Source organism: Harpia harpyja, chromosome 2 (genome assembly GCF_026419915.1).
Source record: "Harpia harpyja isolate bHarHar1 chromosome 2, bHarHar1 primary haplotype, whole genome shotgun sequence".
Lineage (NCBI taxonomy): Eukaryota > Metazoa > Chordata > Aves > Accipitriformes > Accipitridae > Harpia > Harpia harpyja.
The window spans coordinates 58,301,353-58,323,873 of record NC_068941.1 but is presented as its reverse complement, the minus strand read 5'-3'; the positions used below and the strand labels follow the sequence as shown (position 1 = coordinate 58,323,873).

The 22,521-nt window shown below is 36.8% G+C and overlaps 1 protein-coding gene across 1 annotated transcript in view; it reads right to left on the bottom strand.

Moving 5' to 3' along the window:
* Positions 1-21,834, bottom strand: part of DLC1 (DLC1 Rho GTPase activating protein) — a 217,882-nt gene extending 196,048 nt beyond the window's left edge. The window contains exon 1 of the mRNA XM_052779980.1: positions 20,668-21,834. Within this exon, the coding sequence (XP_052635940.1) occupies positions 20,668-21,723 (1,056 nt within the window). The 5' untranslated portion in view covers positions 21,724-21,834. The remainder of the gene's footprint in view (positions 1-20,667) is intronic.
* Positions 21,835-22,521: the final 687 nt, after the last annotated feature.

Genomic DNA, 22,521 nt, shown 5'->3' with positions numbered 1-22,521 from the left:
TTGCAGTAAAGTACATTTTAAATGTTAAATCTTTTAAGCAAAATGTTATGCTCATATAAATCCATAAATCTCAAATTGTGGATAACCTTTTGCACTTATGTTTGTATGGAAATGTCGTCATTCTAAGTTTTTCAGTCTCTTAAGATGTACAAGCACATGCCATTTTAATTATTAAGCTTTTGGTTAAAGCAAAATAAAAATGAAGTTTGCACACTTCTATTTCAGCTGGGCTGGCTTCTTTTCCAGGTGACTCATTCCCCTTTGCGACCATGCAATAGGCAGCCTATGGTATGTCTGCTTACATATACAGAAAAGAAGTTTAATGAATCATGAAGCCGTGCTGCAGTAACAATAGCATGTCCTCAAGCAAAAGGTATAAAACCACCACAGAATGGAATAGAAACACTTGTTTCAAAATCTGCCCTAAATGGAAGCATTTATATATTTTTTTACCTTATTTTCCATTGTCATAAAATAAGGTTTTGTTGATAACAAGCTGAAATGCCACTCTTCATTTTAGACTTGATCCTTTGCTTTTCAGGATTAGAATCTGACTGGCTTTACTATGATTCACACTTGAGAAATGTGAATCTTAGAAGACTTTCCCAGTGCAACACAGTGACTTTTGGTAATGGGATATTTCTTGAACAGATCTTTTTTTCAAACACATATGTATGTATAACCCATACCCCATATTTAAAAGTCTTGCCTTGCTTTCATGCAAATACAGTTTGAGCAGTATGACCTGTTAGTTGGAAATGCAACTACAAAATTGCTAAAGCCTAGCTTATTTACCCTTGCAAATGCATGTTGAGTAAACAAACTAAGCAAAAATAGCACCGTACATTTTGGACTATATAATCTTTGGGAAAAGAATGTCTATTGGTTGTATCTTTGAAAGTTGTATAAGACAGTAGGGCAATACTGTTTCTATACCTATTATTTCTAGGTACGTCCATAAGATAAAGAATAGCCATCATCTCCAGTTAATGAGTAAATGTGGTGAGGCATTAAAGGAATGCATACATTCCTGATTGAAACTTTACTAACTTCTTTAAAAATAATAGTTCCTCTTCTGTATTATGAAACAGTAACATTAGTCTGTCTTAAAACTTTCCTTATATTCCTATAATAACCATACAGCTGTATGGTTAACAAGATGTTTAGCTACACTTTTAAAAAAACCTTTTAGATGTAGAGTTTCCTGATATTAAAAGAAATAAACACTGTCACCACATCTTGTGACAAAAACGTAAAATATCTTTAAAGGTCGACATAGCTTTTGCATGAAATATGTCTGCAGAGGAAAAAAAATGCTTGAGAAGGGAGAATGAGACTTTTGGAATAGTTAACTACAGAGCAGCTGGCACAGATTAGCCTATGTCCTCATACAATCAAAATGTTTCTGTTAGAGAACTTGAGATAACTAGCTTGAGACCATTTAAGTGTACTCCAGTATTTTTTTTTTCCCAATTTAACCAAGCATTATCTCATGAGATATGACTGCATTATCCCAGTAGAATTGAAGAATTACCAACCCTACACTATTATATATATGTGTATATAATATCAGGTTATTGGGCTTGATTTTTATCTGTGGTGTATGCCAACTTTTATTGGTTTAACACAAGACATACCATGACAAAATCAGCTCAGGGGAAGAAAGAAACACCGCATGAACACTCTGGCTACCGATTCACACATGAGGCCAAAAGAGTGAAACTACAGTCTCAGAAATGCATAGCAGAAATACACAGAAATACACGCCTGGGGAAAGAATCTGACTCAGTCTATAGCCAGCGCCAAGGCAAGCTGTAGTGAATTTATAGTCACCACCAGCTGGCGTCCCCAGGGAAGAACAGCACCAAGAACACATTAGACTTCAAGTGCATTCAAGGCACCTTACAGCGAGTGGTGCTGGACCGGTGAATTTGAAGGATAGGACATTTGGAATCTAAAAGTATTTCTTACAGTATAGAAACTTAATATTAAAATAAATGTTACTATTATCAAACATGTCCTTCTATGTGTGAAAGATAAATGCATAATCATTCTAGAATTTCCAATAAAATATTTATAAACTGCAGTTCCATCGTTATTTGAGTTAAATCCCGCTTCCTCTGACTCATATCAACGTGACACATAAATGCCAATACGTCTGTTTTACTAAGTCAGTGTGTTTATTAACATGAGCAAAATACCATTTGGCTCCTCTTCATTTAAAAAATGAGACAATAGAGCTTATTATCAGGCCCAGGTAACTAGAAGACCACAGGTAAAATCTGAGGCCCTTTGAAGTAACTGAGAGTTTGCTAGCCACAAAATTGGGATTTCACCAAACTGATTTGCATCCTTCTGCTATGTGTATCATCCAGGGCAATCATGCCCAGGAGAAGCCTTTTCATTCTGAGAGTTTATTTTTCTCTTGTCCAGGGCTCAGCTACTCAGCACATGTTTATGCTTGGGAAGATAAATATCTCTAAATATGCAATTAAGTTCAATAGTCATATTGATACTTATATACCCTTGGAAAAGGCTGAGCTTTTATGCTACTCCTGAACAGAAGAGAGACAAACAGAATGCTGAAAGGAACACTTGCTTACAGTGAAGAGTGACAGAAAAGGGCATTGAGAAAAGTGTCACATAGTTTCCTCAAACTACTGTATGGAGACCTCAGAGACAGAAAGCACATGCAAATGAGCAAGGGCACACCTACAAGTTATTTCACGTGGGACTGTTTAATTTAATCTAAATCTGATTTTAAAGCATGGATGCTGCAAAAATGGGAGACATGTCCTCACTGGGAACAAACTCTGAGTTTTAATATGGAATGGAAGGGAGTGTAACAAGCAGGAGCAATATTGCAGCTCTGAAAGAACTACCACCTATGTATCTCAGGCAATTGCATAGATCCTATTAATACAATATTTCAGTGCATCTGTAATACAGTTAACCTCACGTTACACGTGACAAGGAAAAATGATATTAACTCCATTTTAAGGATGTGAAAATGATAGGCAGGATAAGCGTTTTTCCCAAGGCTAAAGCAGGACTTGACCTAAGCAACAGTGCTGGCCACTGGGCTAAGTTCCCCTCCGTTTTTTAACCCTACTTCTCTGATCCATCCCTGGAGTGGTAACATTTGGAAATGTATTTAACGCTCTGATTAGTGGGGTAATGACTGTGTTTGCTATGATTGTGTCTGTTAGGGGATGTTTCATTACTGGTTCTCATGTTTCAGGCTCAGTTCTGACAGCGTAATCAAACTGGAAAAAATGTAAATCAGTTTTCTTGATATTTATTGAATGCATGTACTGTCTTGCTACATTTAACAAAAAGTTTTTTTTTTTTTTTAATGTTCTTCCACTGCTCCCTTCATCTCTAGAGATTTCCAAAGCAGCTCTGTGTGGCTTTATGTTTATCAGATTTTTTTCTCCTTTTCCTCTCTAAGACAGGAAGCTGAGGGTTTTGACCTCATCTGGATCTTTCCCAGTGTCAGGAGGTGGTCTGTTCAAAAAGATTCCATGACACTGATCTCTTCCTGATTTATCAGATAGCTAGGTCAGTAAATAAGGTCTCTACTGTTTTTTCCACAGCTGTAAAATAACCAATGGACTCCTCTGAGAGCTAATTATCAAATCTTTTGAGTTTTTCTTTCAAGGAACAAGCGTTATCTTTCCGGTTAGTAAATTCCACTGCAGTGTAATTTAACAAAGACTGTCTAATTGTAGGAGCTCTGGCTCACATGAAGCAGTTCATTTAAGTAAAATGTTAACACTGGAGACCTGTTCCTTCTTTATAATTTTTTCTCTGTCCTTCTATCAGTATATTTTCTCAGAGTCACGAAGCCCTTTTACTGTTTATAAAAAGATTATAGAGCAATTGTCATGTCCAATGAATCCACCAAGTGACAAAGAGTATGGCTTATGTGGATATGGATAGTGAGGGCACAGCAGTAAGTGATAAGTGGGCACTGTTCCAGATTTGTCATTCTTCTGTCTGTATCCTCCTTGCCTTTTTGCTGCTATTGCCTCCCCATGCAACTGGCCACATCCTGTCCGAGGTGAGGTGGTTCATTTTACATTAGGTACAACCCAACAGAAATATCTCCATCACTAGTTAGAAAGCATCTTTTCTGACACTCAGTGAAACCAAGGAAATGTGGAAAGCTCCAGAGACTACCAAGACAACTCTCTTTAAACATCTGGCAGAAGTAGAAGTAATCTGAGCACTCCTAAAAGTTCACATGTCCCAATCTGAACTGATCTACTCCTATTTTATTCCACAGGAAACCTTTAATTGAAAAGCATAATTAAATGGTTATTTATTAACAGATTTCATTGATAGCTCAAAATTTCTGGCTACCAAAGGTCAGTCAATAGGCTTAAGCTCACAAAAATTTCCAGAACACAGCCAAACTCTTTTTCTTCTGTCTGTCTGTCTTTTAGTTTCTGTGCATTATATTATTTCAACTGGGATATTCCTTTTATAAGTTACATATTTAAGATGATTCTACTGGCTATTGAAAATACGCATAATAATAAAATGCTTATTTTGCCTGCATGCTATACCCTCAAGATTTAATGAAGTATTAGAATTCAAGGAACTCCCAATTCCTAACACCAGCTCTGCCTTTGAGAATAAATAAGTTGACTTCTGTGTGTTTTGATTTATTCATGCTTGCACTGATGTTATTGTCAGTAACTCCTCTCCCAATCTGCTAAGTTTTGGTTAGATTCTCTAAACAACCACTCAAAAAGGTAGGGTGTTTACTGGAGATTATAGGATAAATATTCTATACTGTTTTTAACAAAAAGCTTCTACAATGATTATTTCTAGAAATTCTCATACTGTCTTTTAAAACACAAATAATACACAGATGGAGATAATTTCTACAGGACAGACTGAACTAGAACAAATGAATGCTTATCTTATTTCCCTACAGAACATGAGAAGTGATATAATGACAAAGCAACTGTTCCACACACTGCCAAAAATGATCAAAACCACTGCCACATAATACATATGCATACAACATGGGGACTCCCAGAGAAAGGTAGAAGATTTTATGCTTTGGTCATGGTAGAGAAGACAAATCTCACTATTTGTCATGGAGTAATGGGAACCACTCAGGCAGGGAATGACCAACAATGTAATCAAGTAGATGCCATAGATTCCTCTTGACACAGAACCTCCTCATGCATTTCTGGGTTAAGTCACAATCCACATTTGCTGCACCTGCTGGAATTGTGGCCTGGGTGTAAATCTCAGTCAGTGCTAAATAAGAGAGAGCATCCAAATTAGGTAGATGGCCAAAATCCAAAATACCCACTATAAACTATACTAACTATTACACAATCCTATGCGTAACAGAGTTTTTCCCCTGTCTGTACAGAATTACATTTCAAATTGAATCCAAGCACTGTATACCACTGAATCAAATGTTAGGCTTCACCATAAACAAAGAAAGAATCTTAAAATAAACTGCAGACAAACATTTCCTTTGCATTTTTGATTAAACCCCCCCCCCCCCCCAACTGCCTTGGGATGACCAGGAGAGCGCAATGATTTCTAGCTTCTGAATTTCTCTTTTGTCTTGAAAAATCTGGACTAATACTAGGGGTAAAACCATCCCTATTTTCAGCTCCCTTAACACTTGGTATTTAATAATCCCACAAGCTATTTTTGTTGAAAAATGTGTTGCAAGAGGGAACAAATCAGCTATTTTTGTTTTAGTCTACTCATACACTTTCTATTCCCCCTGTACAGACAAACCTTACCTTTGAGGCTTACAATTCTGTCCTTACCAAAGGCTGAAGCTAATACTAATGGCAATGGTGGGGGATATTATTTGCTTTACTATAGGGTCCTACTATCAAGGGCCTACAGAAGAGATCCAGAGTTCCCTTCCACTACAGGCAGTAATTAAGAAAAGCAAAAGAAAGCTAATTGTGTCAGAGACAAAAAATCCCTAGTATACAAGGCATAGCTTCTCTCTACTTCTATTTCAAACACACATTAAGAGCAGTTTAGTGCTTATACTGCGTAATATTTGTTATTTCTTCACTCATCACTTATTCAGACTGAGTTTGATTATGCTTGCATTACGTTCCCTGTCTAGATCCCCAGTGGTATCTAGTTTTGTTTTCAAAAAAGTCTTACGTTGGAATAGGACACTGACTTGTAAAATGCTGGGAAATGCACATCAGGAGGAGCATTCATGGAGAGCTGAACAGCTGGCCAACAGAATGAACGCATTACCACAAGACTACTGGGAATTAGTGAGAGAACTAGAAAGCACAAGTACAGGGAGAAAAATATTCTTCACTAGTTTTACATTGGATCTGATATATTTCAGACAGCTGAAACAAAAACTGTAAAAATCTCAAGAGACTGCCTCGTCTGTTTAGGGGCTAAATTTTAACCTTGTTAGAAACCCGTATTCTTCTACCAGGGAACATTTATCAAATTCACCTAAAAGGAAACTGTAATGTACTGATCCCTTTTAAAAAATCTGTCTTCAGAAGATTTATTGGTAGTTAATATTATCCAGTCAAAACAATTATGTATCTTGCAACCAGTTTGGTCAGGGTAGAGGACAGGTCAGACATCTTCACATTGCAAGTGATGGGAGTGTACAATACTGTGACTGCATCTGATAACTAGTCTTTCAATTCATACCTCTTGCACCATGCAGATATGAATCTGCTGCCTTCTGAGATATTCTCTGTCTTCCCAATCTGTGAAAAATGTCCCCTGGGTTATTTACAATCCTAAAATACAGTTTTTCTTTGTGAAGGACTGCATTAGCATCTACCAAATCAGCCATGCAGCTATCAAATCAGGCAATCCACAATGAATCTCGCTAGTTCATATCACTCACAATGTCACTTATTATGCTTCATATCACAATCAGCAAACTCACTTCAAAAGCATGCTCCTGGCCCAAACTAAAACACTACAGCACATATGTGCCTTAACCCAGTAGCACAAACCTAACTAAAAACTTCTGCTTCTCTGGGAACTGCAACTCACATTTTAAAATTTTGGTTGTTGAATAACATGCAGTTGTGTGCTGGGAATACAAATTCTAATATCCTCATTTTGGGATTGTAGATGATTTAGCAGCAACAAGAAAGAATATAGAATGACTTAAAATTTACACCTGTTCATTTTCACAATTATATGATTTTGCTCAAACATAAAATAGCTTACCTTACCATATGCAGTCAAATAGAAAAGTTATACAAAAGTCCCAAAATAGACAGAATGTAGTTTAAAATACAGATCAAAATTGCCAGATTAAAGGGTTCAGTAATACTTGTAGTTAAAACAATATCACATCCTATATAATTTTACTAGTTCAAAGACTCAGAATTACGAAAGCATAAGCATCTGCGATAGGCCTGTATAGGATAAGCCCCTTCAGCCAAACATAATGAACACTGAGGTAGGTAAAAATAGATAAGGCAGAAAAAAATACAATTATGGTAAGAGTGGCAGATAGGTTTTTTTATTCTTTGAGTAAATCAGACTGCTGGATTTCAAAGAGAAAGCTTTTGACACCTGCCTTTTACACCAAGCTTGTTACTAGCACAAATATTATTTTGGTAGATGTGATCAAAAGACATCTAAGCATCAAATAAGAATCAGCCCCCATGGTTCTTGAGCATCCTTGGTGTGCATAAAAGCAAAAGTAAGATGTATCCACAGAATGTATGAAAGACACCCCCCCCCCCCCCAGGAACTGCAAACAAAAGTTAAGTTTGTGTACCCTGACATTTGTTCCTGAACTGCTTTCTCTTTTTCTGTCTCCCAGGAACTGCTTGTGTTGGTTTCTGCCCTGTGTATTCATACAAATACTCAGAAGTGATATTCAGAGTTACAGACAGATTGCTTTGTATTTTAAAGGGCCAGCTACTTCAAAATTCAGTGGGGTGGTTTGTTGGGTTTTTTTAATCTTTTTTCTTCCCCCTGCAATCCATCTGTACTCAAAGAAAAACAAATTAATTTCTCAAGTGACTATTTTTTGATTAAAGTCAGTACTGTAACAGTAATTAAAACAAGCATATATTTTCAGCTAGTAGGCCTGTGAACTCCTCCTTTCCCTCCCCCAAGTGACATGCTTTAGCAATGGTAAGGTGACATCATTAGAGGTCAAACCCAGAACTTCAGAGTTTGACAAATGGGCTATAATTGAGCTACCCCCCCTTTGGAGAACACAAAAGTTTCCTAAGTTTTTACAACAGCACTCTCTTAAAACAGAGGTTGGTGGAAAGCATAGGGACGGAAAATCTGTTGCTATTTCAGTTGTGTATCTGGTAAGATGGAAAATTTTTCAAGTCTACACAGATGGTAAATAAATTTCTGCTACATGAGACAGTTCCTGGAATAAAGAAATTTTCTCAAATAACAAGTGCCAATTTTTTTTTTCAGCAAGACTTATTTTTAACTTTCCCAGGGACTTGTTGAGAGAGCTGGAGAAGTGTCCTTTCACCTTCAGAATCCTGGTTTAACTCCAGAAATAGCCTCTAATGTCGTTCTCAGCATAGACGAGTTTTCTTTACACTTTAAAAGATATTTCAAAGAGAAGATCAAAGCTCCACAATTATACTTTGCTGCTGGTAAACACTCCCTCGGAACACAGTGGCTAGAAAATAAGAAATTTCTATTTAAACCCTAAGACAATCAGCAGTGACTAACAGTGCTGACATTTAAACTGTCATTATTATGCTTCATGAGGCAATGCTGTTGACAACAAGAGAGCTTGTCCTCCATGAACTAAGTGTAATGGAAAGGACTGAGAGAGGGAGCCCAGAATCAGGGACCAAGTCACTGCAGACTATATCTGCTAAGGAAGCTCTGAAAAAGACACAGAATAGTTAGGTTTTTGTCAGTCTCATAAATGGATGTGAGTAGATATTTTAGACATGAATGCTGAGCAAGGGGACTGCAAACTATTATCACCACTGCAAAACTAGTTCTTGAGGGTGTTTGGGATGTCTCTCCCCCTCATACTGAAGTGGAGTCAGAGTCATGGAAGTTGCTCACCCTTTTCTCCAGCAACTTCATATTCCCTTCCTAGTTCACGTGACTGCATGGCTCTGCTTGGTTGCTGCCTTGAGCCCAAAATCAAACCCTGTGAAATGATGATGCTTGCAAAGAGAAAAATACACAGTAGTCTCATGTCACTGAGTGAGCTTTCCCTTATATAAGCATAAACTCCAAAAGGCTAAAAAATTTAGTACTGCCACACTTAGCTTAGTACATGAAATAAGGAAAAAAAAAAAATCAAAGCATTTCTGAAAAGGCAGGAGTGAGTGGGAAGAATTAGTGATCTTAACACGCTGAGTAGGAGAGTATGGGTGGGATGAAGAAGGATTTTTTTTGCCTGTCAGAGAATGTAGATGACCTAGAAAAAAAATCAACTGACATTCTAATCTAAGGCTTCTGTTACTATTCCCAAGAGAGCAAAATTCAGGAACATATGTATTTCTTCTGAATCTGATTAAAGCTGATTTCCCCACAGTCATAACTATTCATAGGCTTCAGTCTGCAAAAACACAATTCATTTAAAACTTACATTGCAAAAGAACCTACAGTAAGAATTACAATATGACTTCTAAAAGTTTAATAAAATGTTTGTGAAATGTGCTAAATTACAAGTCCTGCAGAATGTTTACCCACAGAATATTAATCAAGGTACAGGAATGGAAGAACTTCTCCTCAAATTATCTTTGGCTCTGTTACTAACAGTATTGAGGAAGGCCTGGAAACAGACAAACTGATCAACTGGAAGTTGTTTTTGTGAGTTGAGAAAGCTTTGTGCAATTAAGAGCTGAATGATCACTTTACATGGAAAATCAATTAATTTTCAGCTATTTATTTTCCAGTCTTATCCCACCTATAAGATGGTCTCTCTCTATCCCTGTCTTTTTTGTCCTATTTCTTCTGTTGTTCACTCTCTGGCTATTTTACTTCCTATATAAGTGTAAAGCCCTAACCAGGACAGTGCTCATCTGCCACATCATCTTGTCATCATCTATCAAGCAGTAGAAATTATTTGTAAACAGAGGAGTTTACCATGCTGGAATAAATTCAACAGATGTAGTGGGTGTGATGTACACATACATTCACTACTAACTTTGTGTGAGATAAATACAGTTTGGCATTTATCAGAAGAAAAGTGTAGTGTTTCAGAGAATCTGGATGTAGGAAAGTAGTTTAGTTTACATTCCCAAATTTTTGCTTGTGGCCATGCTTTTTCATTTTCAATGCAGTAAAGATGTCAGCTTTTAATATATTTTGAAGCTAAAATTACATGCAGCACAAGCCACGAGCTTTAACACCACTGAATTTTTTCATGTATTTCATGCCTTCATATCAAACAGCCATGAATCACATAGCAATGATTATTAGTGCATGCAAACCATCTTTTTTAAGAAGGTTGTGGATACCACCCAAGAGATTAAAACATGCAGTACAAGAACAAAATCAGCTCCTTAATGATTTTTTTTTTGAATGGGTATATTAGATGATACATTTTATGTTAAAGCAAAACTGTCCAAATGAATAAGCCACTCAGGATATCCAAATAGAAACCTTTGTTTAATTGAATCTGGTGTGTGCAAAAATGTTTGGGAAGGAGTCATCTTACAGGAAAGGATAAATAAACTTCCATTTAACATAAATATTTTACATATTGCATTTGCTATTCTATCTCTTATGTACAGTGACATTGCAAAACCAATGTGAAACTTAGGATATGAAAGTTATTGGTGTAATATGGCACATTATTGAAGGACATCCTTATGTTACAGTGAGCCAATTTTTCATTAACGCAGTGTGCATAAGCCAAGTTCCTTATGTTCCACTGTTGTAAAAGCATTAGACATCAGCTGTGACAGTTATGAAGAAGAGCAAGGATCTGGTTTACATTTACCCCAGTGCACACAGACACTCATGCATACATATAGAGAGAAGCTGTATTCCTGCCTGGATTTTTTTCATAGGAGGAGGAATATCCCTCTAAATTTGAATTCATAACCATTTTAGGCCATATCTTGGAATAGTTTTTGGCAGCAGGAACAGAATTGTTTCATTTTGTAAAGCCATATTCAATACACCCTATCTGCGGCATAGACCCCCTTGTCTTTACAAACCTCCTATGTTGCCATTAAGAGAGCAATAAAAGGACATAAGCATGAGCAACACATTTTTAGGTGTTTCAATTGTATGTACTACCATGACAAGAAGCAAGGAAAAAAACCAAACAAACCAAAACACCACAAACAAAAAAAAGTCCATGGAAAACACTTTGCAGATTGCTCCCACCCCGCTGCAGTTCAGCCCATGGGAGGGTCCTCATTGCCTGTTTGCCTTTAACTACTGCGTGGGAATTGGTCAGATATGTGTGGACTTACTCACCACCATACTACTATGGCCAAATACTCCTTGATAGCAGTGGCAAACACCTCACTGCTGTAAAGCCTCAGCCCCCAGAGCTGGCCAGGGTGGGCTGCTCTTCCATGCCTCCTCCTCCGACACAGCACCGCTAACAGAAAAGCTTTTGCTTTTCACACAGGTCATGGCTGCAGTAGAGGTTTATGCTGAAAAAGCTGCTCTGCCATAGCTATGGCTTCAAAGGCTCTTTAATATAGGCAGGGGTGCTCTAATAACTGACTTTCCAGGTTACTGCTGTATTTACTGTTTTTTGATGGAAGCTGTAGCTCTGCGTGCCTCTCAGATCTCTCCATTTTCACTTGATTGTTAATTCAAAGTGAACTTTATGCTCGTGAAAGCACCAGATGAACAGTTGTAGGAAGCAAAGTTCTTTTTAAAAATTTCTCTTTAACCAATGGAAAAGTGTATTGTGGATAGTGATGTCATGTAATCCAGAAGGTTTTGCCCAAGTGTTTTAATTCCACTTCCTATTTCCTAAACTGTTAAATTTGGTTTTTGTGTAGTATGCCCATTCATTGCTTCCAAGACAGCTTCCCTCAAAAATGTGGTGTTAATTACAAATCTGGTGTCATTTTAGGAAGTGGTCATTGGTCCATTTAACATGACCTACAAACAAGACTTTATAGACTACAAAGAGCAAATAGTTGGCCCTTACCAGTCAGAACTTTTCAAAGATTCATTTTAAGAACAAACAAACAAAATGTTTTAAAAGTTTTCTTCCAGCCAATTATTGCAAACCTGGACAAAATTAGAAATTTCTGAGTATAAACTGTATGAAACTAAAGCTCTCTATGTTGGTTCCTGGAAGCGTGTAATATCACTTTGGTGAAGCGATAGTGCGTGACTATGAACCATGTATAAATACAAATACTTTCATGACCATTTTAGGTAGCTCAGCTCCAACTAATGCATAGCTTGATGTGCAACAGTCTCTTGTTGCAGTCTAGACAACGCTGGCAGCCTTTAAAATTTATTGCTGAACACTGTCACAAAAATGTGTCAAAGTAAAATTTGCATAAAGGTTATACTGTAATGGCCTGGCAATCATCCCATCCTGTTCTAAGCTTGTTTTAAATACTTTTCAGATTGTTTGAAATACATCATACTTCAGTCCAAACACAAAGGAAGTCTGTGGGAAAGCATTCTTTAGCTTCCCAGATGGAGATAATATTTATGATACATATTTTTGAAAGCAACAGAGAAAATTCATGGTCACGTAACCACAATAATAGGAGTGCTTTATGACCCCAACTTTCTACTAATTGCCATAGATAATATGTATAATTTAAAAAACTTAGATCCAAGTGTTTTAGTCCATTTATATTTTTGAACCACATCTTCATTATTAAATGGTAAATTTAGGAAGCAAGTTTTCAATGCAGAAAAGAGAAACAAATATTCATGACAGCCAAGAAAGTTTCAGGTTTTTTTTTAAAGAAATTATACTATTTGTTTTGCTTTACTTGCAGCTCTTGCCAGATTCTTCCCAATGCCTTCAAAATTATGACCATTTAATAGCAATGTGCAAATGCAGCAAATTCTTTGTGGTGAAGCAACTGTGGATCTCAGTAATAGTTGCCCACTGTACTAATACTACAGACTGTAGCTCTGAGATGTGGGTAGCAACTAACCTTTCAAAAAGCTGTTGTGGCTTAAGATCTCTCATCAATTTTTGATGGTGTTCGTATTCACATTATGAGTTTGGAAAAACAGATCCGTGGTCTTTCCTAAAACCTTTAGAAAGTCTGAAAAAACTTTGAAAAACCTGTAGAAAGTGTGAAAATGACAAGAAATGCAGAAATGGAACAAAAGCAAATCCAAATTCCATACATGATAAAATAGATTTCTGTTGTTTGAATGATCATCTTTAAAAAGAGATTATCAGATTTCCAATATTTGCATTTGTCATTGTCCTTCACAAAACTAAGAAAAACCATTCCGTAGATGCTAAGATTATATTATTAATTTCTGTATATGAAAAAAAAAGCTGTTCTGGCATAAGAGCAGGTCTGAATTGTACAGGAAATATAGTTAAAGAACCATATGATTTGAAAGTAATTTTGCTGTGATAGTGCTTCTACAGTAACTAGCTTCTGTAGTCTCTGAAGTTACAAATTATTATAACACCCAAGTTGAGCAAGGCACTTAAACATACTCTAACACCACAGTAGTTCCACTGACATCCATTAATGCTTTTTTAATGTCTGGATTTAAGAAGTGAAGCCTTGGTCTCCTACAACCATCCAAAAAACATTCATTGTTGTCCACATTTTCAGAATTTCTGATGATCATTGTAATCTGAGAATGCAGATTTTTTCTCCTGTTTTTTTGATTGCTCCACTAGAATATTCACAAGACTATTATCTTTAAAAAATACTCAATGGGCAAACAAACTGTGGGAAATGAATGCCTTTATACATCATATTTTGCAAAAGTGCAATGAAAGGTAATTGGCTTTGAAAACCACCAACTTTTAGGGCTGTCGTCTTCCTCTGGTTGACACACATTTGCAGACTGAATCTCAGAAAAAGGTAAATTCAATTCCCTATGAAAAAAGCAGGATACAGTAAAATGCACAATTCCATTTTTAATTAAGATTTCCTGTACATTCCTGTTGTTTTTATTCATACTTTTATCTTCTATGCTTTTCTTTCCCATGCTGACCTGAGTTGTTACAATGCAGTCCTAACAAGTGTGCATCACTAACAAGCCTACATACGCCTACATGTTACAACTCGCCTACATATTACTACTTATGCAGTAATAGTTTAGACTGGATCCCTACTAAACCAGGTTCTATAAAAAAAACCAAACCAAAACACCCTGTAAGAGTCTTAAAAGCTAAATTAAAAATTGCTATGAAAAAAGAATTAATCATGAAATTATCCCCATTCAACAAAGACAGAATTGAGGTAAAGGGAGATTAAAACTTCAGAAAGACATACTTGTAACAGGTCTGGAAACTTGGTCGCTGGTATTTTAACAGCAATAAACTAAGAAAAAGATCTAAAATGTTGGATACTATTGTTCACAACAAGCTCACATTACTTTTTAAAAAAGAATCTAATGCTGACAATTGAGTGCTCAGTTGAAAAGGGTTATGCAAAGTGAATAGTAGAGATGGCAGGGAAAAAATTGTGAGGAAACCATTTCAGTAAAATAGGTAGCTCTTATGATTTTTTTTGGAAGCTTTCCCACTACTTCTCCCAGGTACCTTAGTGGGAGGACTAAGCCAGCAGGCAAGGCTCCATATGCTTCCTGTGGAGTCAATTTACAGGGTGATATGAGCAGAAGCTCCTGGAAGAACCTAACTTTCTAACTTGCCATAAAAAGCATAGTTTTAGCCTTGTAAAAGAGAATTTATTGCAGATTGTAATGGAAGTGAGTCAGCCTTCACATCTCACGGGCAAGCATAATACTCAGGTAGCAAATACGGATGGAAAGGCCCGAATTCAACGAAGCAATTTTTTTTTTTTTTTCCCTCACATTAGTATAATTATAATTGATGAAATAATGAAACAAACTTTATTGCAACAGTACAGAAAATGCAAACCCATGCTTTAAAACCTCACAGCTTTTGTAAGGAGGAAAGGGCCTGCCTACAAAGACCTGTGTCACCCCAGGTGACAACCTTCTACCTAGGCTTCTTTTTACATTTACTGCCATCGTTCTGCTAATCTTTTTCTTAAATCAATTTGCATCTCACTGACACTGGCTGCTGCTGTCATGCTGACATTAGCTGTGTTCTTAAGTATCCTTTGCAAACCACACAGCATTTAATCTAGAAATCTGGATTAAAATAGCAGCAATAATAGCGAGCATTAGGAAATAGCCCTGACTATTATACTCTTTAGTCTTGTAGGAATGACTTTGAGATAACATCAACTGTTTGAAACTGGAAAGCTTCTAAGCAGGCTACCATGATGAATTGCAAGTAGTAAATATTAAAAGCAAAAGTCTCATAAAAGAGAGAAGAGGAATTTGTACACCGAAATGTTTACTTCATTCCTTTTTCAGTGACACATAAGCAAAATGTTTTAATGAGACTGAAATGCAGTCTGAGATTACCTGTGAAGGCAAACTGATGCAAATTCATCACACATACTCCAATTAGCTTGATACCCCAATTAGCCCTTCCTAAAGCAGTATTCTAAGCTATACCTTTTCTTGGAAGGAATACAGGTGACCTAACAAACTTCAAGTCACCAGGCACAATACATCAATTGCATTTCCTGAAACCAATCATTATGTATCGATATCTTATTTCATTGCACTGTGTGCAGTGAATTTGCCAGTACTTTATAATCTCTAATCTTACAGAATTTATTAATAATTTTAATCAAAATTCTCCATAGCAAACCAGAAGTTTCACGTTAGAAAAGAACCCCAAAAGTTTTAGAATTAATACTTAATTTAGATAAGCAACTGGAACTTCAAATGCTGATCCAAAGTTTGTCTGAACTATTTTGAACTTGATTTCTGAGTCCAAGAGAGTTAATTTTTGGAAGATTTACTCCAAGCTCTTTCTATGGACTTCTCAGAAAATTACTGTGACAATAGCCTCTCTCCAGTGACTGAGCAGTTCTAGAACCTGTTCCTTCCACAGGTTAATGAAAACAACAACAATATTAAGCATTGCAAAGGAACATTGCTTTAAGATGCCTGAGAAAAAGGCTGCTTTCAGAGTAGCAAATTTTTGTTTTCTTATATCGTTACAATCTGGAATATAAAACATAAAAGATGGAAAACTATTTCATTACTCCAATGAATGACAGGTTTTCAGTAAACCATGTTTAACTGCAAGTGTAAAGGCATGCAAATTTATATACCTTATCCAAACTAAGAAAACAACTGAACAGGTAACTAACAATTTTGACATGTAGTTGTTCATTTGTGTATGTTAATTCTTTTTCTTCTGACATTCAGATATTAAACTACATTGTATCAAAGCAGCCCAAATATATGTGAGGAATGTTTCCTGCATTCCTGGATCAAATCAGAATATACTTCTTATATGTTTGTGTATATTCAGTGAAAAATCTGTTTATCTTTTCACAGATTTTCTTTCCCCTCAATCTTCTGGTACTATCTTGCTAAGCTAGTTTGAGGATTGAATTTTGGTTTTAAATATTAACTACAACTTCCTGAGCCTTATTAAAAAGCATATTAATAGTAATTCTATCTTTTTGCACGCAGAATGCTTTTCAGTACTTCATCTCCTCCTTTCCTTAAATGTAGGGATATTACAATCCCCCATGAATTGAGCCCAATGCTACTTGCTGTTGTATATGGTGTTTTTGTGGTTTCTTTTTTTCCCCACAGTCATGAGTCACTTTGCATTTTATTAAAAATAATAGGCGATATAACATTCCTACAGGAGAGAGAAATGAACCATCGCAGTTGGTTCTCTAGCTGTTTTCTTCCCGTTTATAGGGAACAATCTCTAGCCATAAAATCTAAGGTTGGAGTGAGAACAATGAAAATTTCTTTTGTAAGGGGAGTTCATTGCCCTTTCATTTTTGTTTTAAATTTCCTGGATTTTTACTCAAACTATTGGGAGTTAAACTCCACAATGATCATTTTCTACTCCTTTACTGATTCATCATGTAAAAGAGCTGTCTTAGCCTTGTTTTAAAAATTGCATTTACAAAATACTGATTAATATATATTGTGACACCACAGCTGTGATTGTGTTTGGGAAGCAAGCGGTGAGAAGTTATCATGATACTATACGCCTCAACCCACCTTTTTATGCTGATGTTGAACGAAGTAGTTTTTTCATGTTGAAAAATAATTTAAATTAATGTGTTAGAGTTCCAGTGCATTTGTGCACCTATGTAATATCCCTCAGCAAGGATTTTTCTGGCTATCCCTAAGCTTGATGAGACGAGCAGCTTGGAGAAAGCATAAAACAGGGCACATGCAAAAATTGGCAAGATCCTTTACAAGATAACGGCTGTTTTTTCCCATTTTAAAATCAGTGTTTAATAATTAAATATTCTCCTTTTGTTGGTATTCTCTTAATAATCGATACTCTTCTGGTTTTGTATGATACTGTTCTCCAAAAGCTCTATTGCATTACACATGTGAACATACATGCGAGCTGTTGGGATGTCCCAAGCATTACAGCTTGCTCATTAGTTCCAAAGATTATTCCAATCTTCGGAAATTCAGAATGTACAGTTCTCAAGTGAAGTGACTATTTTAAAATCCAAAATTTATTTAACCCAGGAAAGCATACAGGAGAGTCTAGTTGGCGTAGCCACATATAGTTAATCCATGTATGCTTCTGCTACTCTGAACCATTAATAACCATCAATTTCATGTTGTGGATAAACTGAATTGATTTTCAGTCAACACAAAACCAGGAAAGCTTGATTACCGGGGGATCTTTCAATTAGACCTAACATCATTAGCTTCTCACAATTAAATTCAGGCGCTTCCTAGTTCTGAGCCTTAGGAAGCCTTCCTGGGAAAGCAAAGGAAAAGAGGCTGCTGTGTATCAACCATCTGAACCCGAGTGACTCCAGGGAACAAAGAATGCTGTAACAGCTGGACCTGTTTGCAAAAAGCATCTTCAGTGTCAGTACATCCATCATGACTAAAGCAATTTGCCGAAATGGAGCTAGTGCTGGTCCAAGATGCTAAACTTTAAGCCCTTAAGCCCTCAAACCTGCATTCATCTGCAGAGCAAGCACAACAGATTCACAGTCTCACCTCAGCTTCGGTTTGAAGAGGGTAGATCTAAAGATAAGTTGGGAGGTCATGCTCTATTGCCACAATTAAAAGCAGTTTAAAATATGTTAATGAGGAACAGGTTTTCAGAAGAATTTAGTACCAGCAAGAGCAGAATGATGTCTACTCAAAGGTACTAAGATCTTAGATGTCATGGAAGTATCTGAAGTTCAGCACCTTTCTATGATCCCCCAAGGTGCCACCTCAAGGTTTGGGTGCCCAAATACCTTTAGCAATTCATCTCTGTGTGCCTTTTCCCATATTCTGACCTTTATGAGCACATATTTATGTGCAACTATAATTGACACTGAGCATTAATCAGACAGTGGTGTGTTTTAGGCCTTAACTGCGCTGTTTGAACTGCTGACCTTGAGAGAAAAGGTTTTATATACCATTCCCAATCCCTTAAGTCTTCCTGTCACTGCAAAGCAAATACTTGGCTTTTATGGATGGATTCAGTTTCAAGTCTGTTGTTTTTCTAATGTTTTGTTAAAATTACAAAAGTGGCTTTCAGGGCAAGTTTGTAAACATAGGCACATTTTTCATTACAGATTATTACGAACACAGACGGGCTTTTGTAAAATAGTGCATGATTAGATATGTGATGAAATCCTGCACGCAGGAACACTGTTTGTAGAAGTATCCTGTGAACTTAGAGATAAATAATACCACAAGCAACAACAGATCATACCTTTCTGCTTTTGCCAAATATTTTACAGTTTTTGGTAAAGACTTCTTTAAGCAAAGTGGTACAAGGCCACTCCTTCAGATTTACAGACTCCATCCCCTTTTACAATGCTCAAACCTTCACAGTTGCTGCAGACATGCAACTCTCAACCTTCTTTGAAGCACCTCCTTGTTTCGCTCCTTTCTATGTTCACATCCTGTCTTAGTTTTTCCCACCATTAGCCTCACTGGAATTTTTATATTATGTCTTTCTAAATATTTAATGGCACAAACACAAGTCACAAATATATTCTCAAATATAAGTCTTGTGAGTGTACATTTAAAAGACGAGTATGTGACCTCAAAACAAGATGCAACGAGATACATGGAAACTAGCAGGATCAAAGCTATTAAAAAATATAACATGGTACGTCTTGCTAACAATATGAAAAAATATGCATCAAAATTAGCAACTATGCTTAGAAAAAAGGAAATGAGATGCTAAAATAGAGGAGCTGAGAATACGGTTATAGTAGCTAATTAGTTCTCAAACATGATGTTAATTCAGCTTTTTTTTTTACTATTTTTTTTTAAACTTGAACTGTTTTCTACAGATGGGTAAGTTTAGCATTTCTAGTACTGCTAGTCGGGTTTCTACTTCTTAATTGTAACTCAGAGCCATACTTACTGCAAGATCAGTTGAACAGTTACCACATTCACTGTGATTGCATGAACTACCAAAGGAAGACTGGCTTTGAGGGCTTCTGAAACCTTTTGCAAATGTTACTTACAGCTTCTAACCATATCAATTGAGTGTTAATATTACCAAAGGGTCTATACAAGGAAGCAGTGGCCAGCAGCTCAGGGTGCTGTGTTGGCATACAGTACTTTAGATACATGAATTTGAGCTTTAATGGAACAGCTACTGAGGCACTACAGCTGATAGAAAAAAACCGCACACAATTAATAGAAACCAGATTTATAAAAAAAACAGACAAAAGAAGGTGGATGATGTCAAGTGAAAAAAGGCAGGAGAAATAAACAATTACAAATTGGTTACTAGCAAGAATAAGCAGGATAGCTGGGAAAGCCAAACTTTAAGTTGAATTCTGCAGTGCCACAGTCAGCGCATCTCCTTCCATTAAAGCCACTGGGAGTTTTATTGCCATGGAATCTGTCCATTAAAATTTTGTGATGATACTCTTCCTTACTCTGTGTAGACAGTGAAATTTCTCTGGTTGCTTTGAAATTACAAAACATTGTTCCAAACTCAGCAATACTTCTTTTTGCAAGAACATATGCTCATGGGGCTGAGCTGAAAACCAAAGAACTACTGAAAAATGTTTCCACTCGTTTTTTCCCTTTTAAAGTTTTGTTGCACTTTTTGCCTTTTCTCTTTTTTTCAGTAAGGCTTCCAAACCCCTAGACACAATCTGTTTCCTAAGAGAAACAGATAATGATACCTGATAGCAACAGAAAAACAAAAATAAAATGAAACCCATAGAAGATACTTATTCATTTAGCCTTGAACAACATATAAAAAATAATATATATATAAAGTAAATATGAGATAACTTCCAAATTCACTGCTCAGCCATTTTCAGACCTTAAAAAGAGCTCCTGAAACTCAGTTGCTATCTAGACACATTTTTTTCAAAACCGTTTGAAGAAAAATTCTGACAAATTAATGAAACAAAGCTGAAAAACACATTTTATCCTCCAATCAATTAGTCACAGCACCACTTTCATAAGAAATTGGGGGAAAACATTAGAAAAAATGTCTGCAGTTTATGAGCATCCTACCTTTCTTTTGCGCAGTTTCACTTGACTGTCTGAATATTCTTGTGTGGTCAAATGATTCCCTACATGTAAACACGGAATGTCTTCTGTTGAACTGACATTTGAAAGGCATTTGTTTTCAGGGGCCACTTGAGGTTCTGTGAAACCACTTTCATCCAGACCATTTTCCACTGCCGGGATGTGAGAACAGGGAGAAGATTGCATAAGGCAGTCGCTGGATTCCACTGCTGAGCATAGCTGTCTATCACTGCTGGTGCATGATTCAGAAGAAATCCCACTCTCTACCACATTACACTCAGACTTTCCAAGCCCGTCTTTAAAAGCATCAGATTTCCGGCGCTGTTGTGCAATTACAGCAGTATGAAGCAGCTGCTTCCCAGGCATAATAATTTCTTTCACATTTGGAGAATTAGAATGATTTTCTTTCTCTACATCTACTACTTCATTTAAGCCTTCATAATTACAAAGCTCCAGGCTTTGGCCAATGCTGCCACAAACATTGTCTTCTTCCATCTCCTCTTTAGGAACTGTGTCACAGCCAGGTTCCTTACTTGTATCTCCAATTACTCCAGATGCTTCAGCTGCCTTGTTACCCTCTGTTATTGGTACCATCTGTGTTAAGGAGCCTGCTCCATTTAAACTCTTTTCGTCACCTTTTGGTTCCCCCCCTATAGCAGTGATGTGGTAATTAACACTATCCAGGTTGAGTGCTGAATAGTCATCATTGTCATCAGACACATGGACTAGAGTTTCTGTGCTGGCCTCCAGAAAATGCTCCTCATCCTCATGGTTGTCGTTTTCATCCACGTCCTTTGAAACATTTCCCAGCTGCTTTGCAGGGAAGCCAATCAGCTCTCCACTATAACAGCACTCTGGAAACGAAGCGCATTTTTCTTTCCGGTCCACGCTCAAAACCTCATCTTTTTCCATACTTGTCTGCAAGTTATCAGCTACAAGTCCGTGACGACATGCTGTATTATACTCCACAGACTCCAAAGCCAATCCCATCCACTGGGTCACATGCTCTTCCCAGCTTTTCTTTCTGATTGCTAGAGACATGTCATAACAGTTCAGCAGCAGGCTGCAACGTACCTTCCACGGAGGACCAGAGGAGATGTCATGGCTGCTGTGCTCTGCTCCAGAGGGAGAGAGGGTTTCATCATTTTAACATCTGCGAGAAATAAAAAAAGACTGGATTATTGAATCAACTCCAAATAAAAAAAACAGAAAGGGAAGGAACAGTTTAAACAAAAGTGTAAAAGCAAGATAAGACTGCGGGACCAGAAGGACAGGAATTTAGAGGACTGTTTTGGTTAAAGTTTTAATACTTTTCATACAAAACTTGACAGCACTCATAATTCAGTGTAACTTTTTTTCTGATTACTCTCCAATATCAAGTAAACAAAAATGGTATAAACGGGCGCATGGACAGGCGAGTAGCTCCAGAGCCAAAATTTGACAAGTCTCTTTTCACTATGTCTGTCATAAGATATTAATTTCCATGGGTATAAATGGCATTATGTCTTATGGTTGTTTTGCACACAAAGTTATTTTGTATTTCTTCCCCATCCAGAGATACCCGTGGAGTGCAGAATTCTGGCTGTTTCCCAAAGAGGTAGAGCAGAACTTGAGAGTTATTCTGAATTTACCAAAGTTGCAAACCACTTATCTTATGAGTAGCTTTGGCCCATTTGGGGGCTCCTATTTTTATTGCTATTGTTTCACTCTCTTCAGCACAAGTTGTAATTACAAGTGTTACATGAAACTGAAGGGGAAATCAGCTGTTGTGTAGTAATAAAAAATACAACACTAGGAAAACTAATTTAAGATTTTGGCATATTCCTTACCTCAAATGCA